The sequence below is a fragment of the Chiloscyllium plagiosum genome, chromosome 13 (assembly GCF_004010195.1).
Source record: "Chiloscyllium plagiosum isolate BGI_BamShark_2017 chromosome 13, ASM401019v2, whole genome shotgun sequence".
NCBI lineage: Eukaryota > Metazoa > Chordata > Chondrichthyes > Orectolobiformes > Hemiscylliidae > Chiloscyllium > Chiloscyllium plagiosum.
The window spans coordinates 5,458,042-5,470,205 of record NC_057722.1 but is presented as its reverse complement, the minus strand read 5'-3'; the positions used below and the strand labels follow the sequence as shown (position 1 = coordinate 5,470,205).

General features: G+C 40.0%; 1 protein-coding gene across 2 annotated transcripts in view; it reads right to left on the bottom strand.

The window, feature by feature from the left end:
• hdlbpa (high density lipoprotein binding protein a) overlaps positions 1–12,164 on the bottom strand; it is a 70,711-nt gene that overhangs the window by 31,683 nt on the left and 26,864 nt on the right. For both annotated transcript variants that reach the window (XM_043701738.1, XM_043701739.1), the window contains exons 9-15: positions 11,677–11,784; positions 9,326–9,430; positions 7,759–7,837; positions 5,882–6,021; positions 3,054–3,158; positions 2,770–2,883; positions 1,789–1,875 (exon numbers count right to left, since the gene is read on the bottom strand). In XM_043701738.1, the coding sequence (XP_043557673.1) occupies positions 1,789–1,875; positions 2,770–2,883; positions 3,054–3,158; positions 5,882–6,021; positions 7,759–7,837; positions 9,326–9,430; positions 11,677–11,784 (738 nt within the window). The remainder of the gene's footprint in view (positions 1–1,788; positions 1,876–2,769; positions 2,884–3,053; positions 3,159–5,881; positions 6,022–7,758; positions 7,838–9,325; positions 9,431–11,676; positions 11,785–12,164) is intronic.

Sequence of the window (12,164 nt, the reverse complement as noted above, 5' to 3'; positions counted from 1 at the left end):
GATATGACATGACTTTTGCATCATTCTGTGTCAAGCTGATATGAACTCGAGGGAATTAGACTTCCTTGGGAAGGATTTTCTTTTAGAAAAACTTGCCCATGTGCAATTACAATATTAAGGTTGATGTTCCTATCAGTTCTTGGGACCATTTAAGCCGTAATACTGAGAAACAGCAAGCAACTTTTTTTTCCTTATTACCTGATCTTACATTTATACTGGTAGCTTTTGACAACTGCGAGAACACCACCAAACTCTGTTGTCTCTCTTTTATTGAAACGGTCAAGTTTTTTCTGTTACCAGTCAGGTTCTTGTTGAATTTTACTGCTGCTAGATGAAGGTTTATGCCCTTGGGTCCAATTAATTTATATAGGCACAGTGAAAGAAACAATGTCTATGTTGGTAAGTTCTTTCAGTGCAAAGAAACTAACTGTGTAAATTGGGAAAAAAAGACCTTGGCTATTAATCATCTCCATGCTCCTCATGACCATATAAACTTCAATAAAGTCACTCAGCCTCTGACGCTCCAAGGAAAATAGCCAGCCAGGGCTTTCCTGATTGGGGTTGTTAGCCTGGGCCAATCAATACCCAGATAGTCAACAAGGTCAACTTCTTTCCAATCATTATACTATTTGCATCTATCAAAATCCATGAATCAGAACCAGAGTTAGGCTGTTCGGTTCCTTTACGTCTGCTCTGTCATTCAATAAGATGGCTGATCTGATAGCAATCTCAAATTACATTCCTACTACCCCATAACATTCTAACACTTTTTTTCAAGCATACATTTACCTCTGCTTAATATTCAAGGACTCTATCCTGAAAAGGTGGTGAAAGTAAAGTTCCAAAAGTACATAATTCTCAGAGGAAAAAAAAAATTGCCTAAATCAGTTTTAAATGGATGACTCCTGATTTTTTTTCCCAGCTAAAGATTCTGTCAGTGGACAAAATATCCTCCTTTATTCACCCTAGTTTTCCAGAACCATTCATTCTTGATCTAACCATAATCAGCTATTTTGCATATGTTAATGAGGTGAGGTTAACACAATTATCTATCTGAGGAAGGGATTGCCCTTTGATCAGTGACCATGACACAATTTAGCATTCAGTTTCACAAGTGAGAACCTTGAATCAGTAAAATTCAGTAAGGAGATACAAAGGGCTGAGGACCAAGTTAGGTAGAGTGGACTGGGAAATAAGTTTAGCAGAAAATATGGTTGAGTAGCAAGGCAGACGTTTTAAGAAAGTAGGCCATAACTCATATCCCTGTGAGAAAGAAGAAGGATTCTTGGAAGGATATAACCATGGAAGTTGATCACCAGATTGAAACACAATGGTAAAGATTGGTGATTAAACCAGAAGATAATTTATTAGACAAAGACTTAAAACCCATGACCAATTAACAGGGAGAGAAAGTAAATGGAGGGTAAATGAGCAGGTAATATCAAAACAGATAGCAAGAGCTTCTTTGACTATATTAAAACTGAGGCCAAGGTTAACAAAGACCCCTTAGAAGACGAGGTTCAAGAAATAATGTGGAACCAGGAAATGTAAGAGGAGTTGGATAAATTAATTCTCAGTTTGTCTGAAGTGAAACCATAGAATCTACAATTCCAGAAGAAAACAAACCATTAATTTACTTATGTGCACTGCCACACCCAGCCCAGTGAACACTTACTTTGAAATCAAATATCAGAATGTCCTAAGATAATCACAGATTGTCACCAATTACGTTCTGACTTGACCCACTTTTTTCTTTTAAAAGGGTCACCACACACTATGTACACGTACCTTCTTGATATTTGCTCCTCCTTTTCCAATGATATTTTTGTGAAACTGTTTGAAGATGGGCACAGAGACTGAATAGCTATTCTCCACCTAAATTTGAAGATCATGGTATTTAGTGGCAACATCAGTGAAATGACCACACATACATCTAATACATTGACATGAATAATATATACATTCCAACTTGTGCACTTGCCCTCCTAAAATAAATGAATGTTTGAGAGCCCAGATAGTATCTGAGAACACCATCTTCTACCATGCAGCAAGTTTCTCATTATATTGCAACCGTTAATTAATCAAAATCAGGTCAGTACATGCTCAGGACAGATGGTCAGGAGGCTGGAAGAACTCAAACCAAGCAGCATCAGGTAGTGGAGAAGATGACATTTCAGGTCTAACACTTTTTCAGGATCCTAAAGAAGGGTTATACCTGAAACACGGACCTCCACCTCCTGATACCACCTGGCTTACTGTGTTCTTTCAGCCTCCTGCCTGTATTTTGGATTCCAGCATCTGCAGCTTTTTGGGTCTGTATTTGCTCAGGAGCATTTATTTGTTTTCCTACAAGACCTGTGGATCCAGCATTCACACATTGAATGTGCTGGCAAGATGTCACAAAGACTTTAAACACTTTGCCTTCGACCCATGATCGCGAAGTCCTGGAATTTCCTCATTAATAGCATTGTGGCTGTACCAATAACATCAGACAGAATGCATCAGTTCAACACAGTGACTCACCATTACAGATTCTTAAGGACAGTTAGGGAGGGGTCAGTAAATGCTGGTCATGACAGTGACACTCAATTGCAAAAACACATTCTGTTGCTATTGGGTCATGGTACAAGTGGTGCTATATACACCAGCCAGGCTTAACAGCTAAAAACTATGCAGACCTTTCTTTATGTTTGCTTCTGTATGACAAAGACTATTTGTTCTACTCTTACTCTGCTGAACCGCCTTTCCCGAATGTCAAAAATCACTTACCAATTCGGCAACGATTTTCTGCAGGAACTTTGCACATTTTTCTACCTCATTTTTGGGGCCACGGAGCTGCACTATGTCACTCTTTTGACTTGGATCTGGGAAATTAATAACCACCTACATTGTGGAGAGGGAGAGGGAGAGAGAGGGAGAGAGAGGGAGAGAGAGGGAGAGAGAGGGAGAGAGAGGGAGAGAGAGGGAGAGAGACACAGAGTTAATACAATAGGAATCCAAACAAAATTAAAGAAAAATGAAGGTGATAAAACTCAACTCCTTGCACTGGTTACCTCAGGGAATTTGTCACGGATTTCCTTAACTTTCTCTCCCTTCTGGCCAATGATTGTACGATGAAAACGATGCTCAATTATCAAATCCTTGGAGCGTTCATTTTCCTGTGAATCAGATGGTTTTTAAAAATCAGGGAGGACAATCAAATGAAATTAATTCAATGCCCTCAGCTGTTCTCTTAATCATGTGATATTGTAGCACTAGGAAGGTCTTAGCTTTAATACAGGTCGTGTTGAGCTTGCTGAAGTCATAACATGGATTATACACTTGGTATCCCACTGGGTGGAAGAAAAGAATCTCCAGACATGACAATTCTAGAACAGAAGGCAGTATAGCAGCAGCCTTATATTGAAATACATGAACTGCACAAAGCAGAATCAACTTTCCAACAGTCAGAAGTGTACACCACAGAAACAGAAGCTTAGTCCAACTTGTCCTTGCCAAACATATCTAAAATAATCCAGTCGCAATTTCCAGCATTTTGTCCATATCCCTCTAAACCACTCTTCTGCATGTTCCCATCCAGGTGTCTGTTAAATGTTGTAATTCTACCAGCCTCCACAAATTACACATACCACCCTCTGAATTGAATAAGCTGCCAGAGAAAAAGTTGCCCTTTAGATCCCTTTTATATCTTCTCCCACTCATCCCAAGTCTATGCCCTCGAGCTCTGGACTCTTCCACCCCAGGAAAAAAAAAGACCGGTGTCTATTTACCTTATTCATGCCCCTCGGTTTTAGAAACCTCTATAAAGTTCAAAGTTTGTGATAAGATTTGTAGCTTGGGTGCTCATTGTTGTGGTTCTGTTCGCCGAGCTGGGAATTTGTGTTGCAGACGTTTCATCCCGTCTAGATGACATCCTCAGTGCTTGGGAGCATCCTGTGAAGCGCTTCGGTGATCTTTCCTCCGGCATTTGTAGTAGTTTGAATCTGCCGCTTCTGGTTGTCAGTTCCAGCTGTCCGTTGCAGTGGTCGGTATATTGGGTCCAGGTCGATGTGCTTATTGATTGAATCTGGGGATGAGTGTCACCTCTATAAAAGGTCACCAATCTGCAGGGAAAATAGCTCCAGCCTATTCGGCCTCTCCTACAAGTCAAATCCTCCAACTCTAGCAACATCCTTGCAACTCTTTGCTAAGCCCTTTCAAGTTTCACAACATCCTTAAATGTAACGGAGGCCAGAATTGCACACTATTGCAAAAGTAGCCTAACCTTTGTCTTATACAGCTGCAATATGACCTCCCAACTCCTATACTCAATACTCTGGCCAATAAAGGAAAGCATACCAAACACCTTCTTCACTATCCTATCTACCGGTGACTCCACTTTCAAGGAGCTATGAACCTGCACTCCAAGGTCTGTGTTCAGCAACACTTCCCATGACCTTACCATGAAGTGTACAAGTCCTGCTCTTTACCTTTTCAAATTGCAGCACCTCGTACTTATCTAAATTAAACTCCATCTGCCACTCTTCAGCCCATTGGCCCATCTGGTCAAACTCCCATTGAAACCTTCTTTGCTATCCACTACACCTCCAATTTTGGTGTCATCTGCAAACTTAGTAACTATACTTCTTATGCTCACATCCAAAACAATTTGTATTAAAATGACAAAAATCAGTGGACACAGTAGCAAACATCGTGGCACATTGCTGGTCACAAGCCTCCAGTTTGAAAAGCAACCCCCCCCCCCCAAACTATTACCCAGTCTTCTACCTTCAAGCAAGTTCTATATCCAAGTGACTAATTCTCTGTATTCCATGGGATCTAGCCTTGCTAACCATCTCCCATGGGGAACCTTGTCAAAACGTTTTACTGAAGTCCATATAGATCACGTCCGCCACTCTGCCTTCATCAATCCTCTTTGTTACCTCTTCAAAGGACTCAATCAAGTTTGGGAGACAGGATTTCCCACACAAAAACTATATTGATTATCCATAATCATTCCATGCCTTTTAAAATGCATGTGGTCTGACTTATCCAGTTATAGTAGGATATAAAACATAATACAAAAGTTGGCAACGTGGGATATTTGGTTCATCTTTCCGGAATGTTGCAGGTTGTCTGTGATTACATTGACATGGGAGCACGGAATGGCAACATTCTGAGCCAGGCATCAAGAAGAGTTCTCTTCCCCAAAAGGAACTCTGTACTGATCATAAAAAGGTCAGCAAGCTACTTTCAAACAAACAGTAAGTTCTCATATAGCAAACATACTCAACTCAGCTCATAAACAAGCACTGAATTAATTGGAAAGACTAACCCAATGGAAGAACGTGATGTTAAATTATACCAAACTAAAAACTTAGAATTTAAATGCACAGTCTACATGGAGTCAGCAGATTTTAGTCAAGTCAGAAATAGAGATGTTAATTGGCTTCAACAACTTGGCACTAGTGACCAAGAAACCACCCATGGTTTCAGCCCCACTTACTAAGCAACTCTTTAATGCTTGCAAAGGGGAGGATTAGGTTTAAACCAATAAATCTCAGTTTATGCGACACCTTTCACACAGGCAAAACTGTTTTTCACAGAAATATGATCAAAGCCTAAATGACACCAAGCCAAAGAAGGAGACATTCCATAACTGTAAGCACAGTGTATATAACTATCCCTGTATGGAAAACAAAACCATTCAGTATTGCTGTCAGACACAGATTACAACTTGCAGCCATCAAAGGGACTGAAGCAGTATACTTCCTTTTAACAGCAAAGGGTTCCTTAGAGGCCCTATCTGTTCCCAAGATGGGTAGTACATCACTGAACAGGTTGATTAGAAAATTTCTCCATTTTAATAACACCCATGTCTTTTGAAGTGTCCTCTGCTCACCATTCTGGATGCAAGTTCCAACAATTCTTTCTTGGCATCTTGAACTCCCTGAGGGTCTCCTTCAATCCGAATTAGATTACTCTTCTCGTTATCAGGAGGGATGCGAACTAAGACTTTGTACTGATCCTTGATACGATTTACTTGGAAGAGAAGAATTTTTAAAAAAAATAAAAAGCTGTTCCAACATTTGCTCGGATAATATTAAAATTTTGATCCCAGAAACTCGGGTTATGATAAATCTCAGTGCTGTAACAAATATAAAATCGATTTCTTGTTAGAGTCAATAACTTTGATGCAATATTCCCCTTTAACTGGACCCAGCTTTTAGGTGGAAGAGAGGTACTACTGGGATTTGCAATCAGATTCTTCTGGTTCACAATGCAAGTTCTTAAAACCACTTCCATGTGTCAAGTTCATGTTTATCTAGTGTGCCACGTCAAGTCTGCATTTTATCCCCATTCTATTGCAAATTAACAAAGCAGATAGTACAGAGGAACTTCGATTATCTGAATATCAGATTATCCAAAAGAGATAACGATCCCAAGAGAAACATGACGTCAAAGAGCTGTTTCAACCCTGATTGAATCTTTTAAGGCTGAAAATGTGTTGCTGGAACAGCGCAGGTCAGGCAGCATCCAGGGAACAGGAGAATCGACGTTTCGGGCATAAGACCTTCTTCAGGCTTATGCCCGAAACGTCGATTCTCCTGTTCCCTGGATGCTGCCTGACCTGCTGCGCTGTTCCAGCAACAGATTTTCAGCTCGGATCTCCAGCATCTGCAGACCTCACTTTCTCCTCTTTTGTCAAGGGTACAATGATTAAGAACAACCTCTGCTCACTGAAATGCTGCAGAGAATACTCCTGGACAGTCCTGTCTCTCTCAACACACTTTCCATGGAGTTCTACACAGGGTTGAACCCCTTTCCCCAGATAATCTCTCCAATATTGTCCTGTACAGGACAGAGGTGAATGTCTGTGATATTTGGTGACTTACCCCACAAAGGCAGCAGCAGTCTTATTGCTGATGTACAGTCCGCTACCCTGGGATGGATGGGGAAAACATGGGCGCCGGATGGTGGTTGGGGGCTCAGGCACAGCGTGCCTTTGCATAGTCTCCTGAACGGGGAGCAGACGTCACAGAAACTGAGCCCCAGAGGAAACCTAACTGAATAATCAATTATCCAAATGCAAGAATGCCCTTAGATTGGTGACGACAAGTCACCTGGTCCATGAGAACAATGGTGGGTGGTGCTGGGAGGAAAGAGAAGCAAGAGAAGACCAGTGACAGCTGAGGCAAGGGGGTCGGAACGTGGTCGTGTTTAAAAAGTTCACACCATCCACTTTTCCACTGAATTTTGCAAGACAACAAATCAGGCCTCAGGGATCAGCCAGTTAGGTTACAATCCTGATGAAGGGCTATGCCCGAAACGTCAATTCTCCTGCTCCTCTGATGCTGCCTGACCTGCTGTGCTTTTCCAGCAACAACCTTCTTGACTGATCTCCATTTCTCACTTTCTCCTAGTTAGGTTACACCCACTTATAAATACTGACAGTTATTTAAAAGGGCCCAAAAAGCAGTCAACACTCAGTGAAGCTCCAAGGGAATCCATTGCTATCTCTCAGCTCATGATCCAAATATTTCAGCCCTCAGTACAGGAAGATTAGCATAAGAGTACTGTGGAACTTTGGTGCATCACAAGCAGATGTCACATGAGAAGTGAATAGCGACTACGGTAGCCACATATTTATCTCTGCTTCATTACAACAAGTCAGCCAACCTGCCTCCTACAGTAGTGACCATCTACTTCTTTGAACTATCCAAAAAGGGTTGTGCAAGGTCCAATCATATCTTGGTATACATACATATCAACACTTACTATTTGTTCCATTCTTCCCAATAAGGTGACGGTGAAACTTGGGATCAACTGTTAATTCAGTGTAATCCATACGATTCACCTGTAATTGAAATATTAACAGAAAACAATTATACTTCAACACAACTTGCAAACCATCTATTCTGCACCATACCAAGAGTCTATCCTGTGCTAAATCCCAGAAGAAATTATGTGCCATTTAAAAAAAATCTAGAACTTGGCCAAACCAAAAATATTCTTTAGTGTGAAACAAAAATACACTATAAAACAAAGTAGAAATAACAGGAAACACAAAAACGAGTGTTGGACAAACAAAGCTGGCTGACAGCATTAGAAGGGAGAACGTAGGTTTGTCCATCTTTGTCAGGGTACACTCTCAGCCAGGAATACCTTTAGCCTAAAATATTAACTTTTATCCCCCCATATCATATATTGATGGGACTGCCATGTACTTTGTTATGCACAGACTCTTCAGGGAGTTTCCCCACTTGGTTACAGTTCTCGATGTAATACTCACAATTGGGAAGCTCCTGGGGTTTAGGAGGGGGGCGGTGGGGAATGAACTGGTTCTCTGTGCACTCAACCCCTCACTTGGTAGCAACAAAAATGTTAAAGTTTCAAGATGGTTCCCATTCTTGGTGCAAACAAACTTATGGTTTTACAAGTAACCATGCTTTCTTGAGTTAAAACAAAAAGAGTCAGTTTATTACTCAGTCTCCCCAAATTAGTAATGCAACATGCATTTTATATAAAAAAACTAAATGTTGTTTTTCTATGTTACTTTTTGGGCAGTCTCTGAACGATCTTTCTATTTTTAAAAGTGTGACAATGTGCACCACCCTCTCCAGATAGCCACTTAATTTACATCCACTGCCAATTTTTTTTGTATCACTATTAAAAAAATATATGTTCTATGATTTGCAGGTGCCAGTTTTGGACTGGGGTGTACAAAGTTAAAAACATAACGAGGTTATAGTCCAACAGGTTTATTTAGAAGTACTGGCTTTCGGAGTGCTGTTCCTTCAGGTGGTTGTCACCTGACCAGCCTGGTGTTGAGATTTTTAACTAAAAAAAAAATTTAACATTACAGTTTCAAATTAAGTTAAAATTCTACAGTACGTCAGAGTTGTGGCCCATGAACATAAATCTGCAAGCATAATTAATTTGCATTTCTAAGCACCAGTTTCAGATCACTAATCCTGCCCCATCCTATAGTTCCAGGTATCATTCATATGATATCTTGACAATAACATTACACATTTCTGTTGTGAATTATGGATTGAATCTGCGAATTCAAACTCATTTCACTCAAATAAGACTAAGATATAAGGCTGCTCAGCAGACCTATTTAAAAGTACAGGTGTGACGTGGAATACTTTACAGCAAAATAATTTTTGCTAGTCTGATGATAATCTGTAATAGTAGCTTTTTGTTCATCATTTAGATGAAACTTAGAAATACAGCCATAAAATTGGTTTGTCTTATAAACCCAAGTATAAAATCAGCAACCAATATATACCAAAATCCTGCTCTTATGCAAGTCAGTAAATTTCACTGCTCCAACACTCACCAAATCCTGCACAACGCTTTCAATTTGTTCCTGAACTTGTTTCACCTCCTTGGTTGGGCCTTCCAGACAAATCTTATCCTCACCATCAGTGAATTCAATGTATACCTGCATCAAGAATGAAAACAAAATACACAAAAAAAACATTTCAGCCCCAGAGAAAGTTGCACTAAAGAAAGTTGCATTGCAAGTCATATACCAGATAGGAAACCCAGGTGATTAGACAACTGAATGCAAGAGAAGTCATTGATTGCAGCAGGGCAGAGACTAATTATCAAAAGATAACAAACATTTCAGAAACCATGGCAGAACAATAACCTTCACTACATACGGAACAGAACAAAGCTTCTTCAGCATGGGAGTGGGGGTTAGGATGGGACATCAACGAAAGTCAGAATCATACAACATGGAAACACACCCTTCAATTCAACTCACCCATGTGAGGCACATCTCCTAAACTGAACTGGTCCCATTTGCAGAGGTATTGTGTTGTGTTATGAGATAAAGATAGTTTTATAGACCAACTCAGTCACAGCTTGCTATATAAAATTAATACCAGGCTCCCATTCATTCATAATCTTTCACTAATCCATTATTTATTAGAACATTGTTTCATTTATAAAACAGCAGTTCTGTAGTATCCAAAATTTAAAACCAACCCTTTTAAACCAAATCACTGTATGCCCACACCTTGTCAGCCCTGCTACAAGCAGTGTTTACCTCTACATACAGACCAATATCATCCCCATCAAGTCTCCACGAAACATTATATTAAATTAGCCCTTAGCAACCTTGTCCTGGACGAGAATAGATTCACTAGTTACAAAGTAAATGTTAGATACCGTTTAACTGAGCCATTATACTTTAAAGAAACAAAGCAGCGCTTGCATGAAATTGGATGAACGAAGGAAACTCATACCAGCAAATAGTAAATTCAAAACCCAGTTAATTAGTTTAACATTATTTATTCTTAAAAATTTTAAAGTTACTTAAAGCATATAGGCCTAGCATTTTTAATATTTACGGACTTAAAAGGCAAACAGGCTAACACTTCCTAATTATGCAAGCAGGCCAGACAGATTCCATCAGATGTAGCAACCAGCATGCTTTAACCTATCTTGGTCTCCCAGGACAGAAACCCTTCATTCCTTTGTGTACTATAGATTAAAAAAACTAATGCCATTGTCATGAGATTTTAACATATATAAGAGCTGTATATAAAAAGGGGCTCTTGCAAGAACAGTGTTTTGGGATTCTATTGCCACCTCAAACTTGGACTGTGATGGCTGAAACAAGAGGCTAGTTTTGCTTCGTCAATTTCAGTTATTTGAACATGATCCCACAGCTACACAAAGAACAGAACACCAAGCCTCCTCAGTATGAGGGAGGCTGGTTATGACAGGACATTAACTAGAGTCAGAATACAGCCCAGAAATAGATCCTGCAGTCCAACTCTGAGGTTTCATAGACTGAACTAGTCCCATTTGCCTGCATTTGGCCTATATCCCTCTAAACCTTCCCTATCCATATAAATGTCCAAATGTCTTTTAAAAACTTCCGAGGTCACCCATCAACCGCCTATGCTTCAGGGCAAAAAGTCTCAGCCTATCAAGCTTCTCCTTATGACGCATACCCTCCAGTCTGATAACATCCATCTAAGTCTTTTCTGCACCTTTTTCCAATTTAATAACCACCTTTGTAAAGGAAGGCAACCAGAACTGTAGGCCTTAAGTGGCCTTACCAATGTCCTTTTGCAATTGTACATGACATCCCAATTCCTACACTCAATGCTCTAACCAATGAAGACATGCATGCCAAATGTCTTCTTCAGCACCCTGGCTACCAATGACATCACTTTCAAGAAAATGTGTATCTGAACACCTGGGTTTCTCTGCTCAATATCAAGTCCCAGGGCCCTATCATTAACTGTGCAAGTCCTACCTTGGTTTGCCTTGCCAAGGATACAATAATTTGCATTTACTTAAATTAAACTCCATCTGCTGCTCCTCAGCTCACTGAGCCAGCTGATCAAGGACCTGTTGACCTCAACCTTCTTCACTGTCCACTCAGCACTATTTTGGTTTCATTGGCAAACCTGTTCACCATGCTTCCTACTTGCTTATTCAAATCATTTATATAAATGACCAACAGCAGTCAACCCAGCACCAATCCCTACTCCCCACTGCAGAGTAGAAGCTAAGGGCCAAAACAATGACCTCCTCTGTTACAGGACAGAGCCAAAGGAGGAATAGATCCAAAGAGATACCTAAACACAGTTAAGGACTCAAACATTTAAGCCAAATTGGCCACATTCTTGTAAAATCTACAAAATAGTGAAGCAGAGCTTCTCGTACCTTTGGCATTTGCTGTGTTATGCGACTCAAGTTCTGCCCTTTCTTCCCGATGATGAAGCGATGGAGCCAGGATGGAGCGTTGACACTTGCGACTGTAAAGCTATTAGCCTTGAAAATGGGTGAGATAGGGAGAAAAAAAAAGTAATGGTTAACCATCTCAATAAAACAATGTATGGTCTTGAAAAGTTACTCAAGTAGTATTGTATCATTTGCTATTCTGGCATATAAAAGAGCAGTTTGCATTTTGTGGTACCACTATTCACTACAAAAAAACCCCACTAGCACTCAATTATGTAGTTTTATACAAGTTAAACAAACTGTCACTCTATAGTACAGATTCAAGTACTGATGCAAAGAAAGATTCACTGTCGAAGTTTCATGTTGCATCAGGACAAATACGAAAATGCGTTTCAAAAAAAAAAACCAAAATTAAATCAATAAATCACAGGAGAAAAAAAAAGTGCTGGCTGGTTGGAAAGTCAATGGAT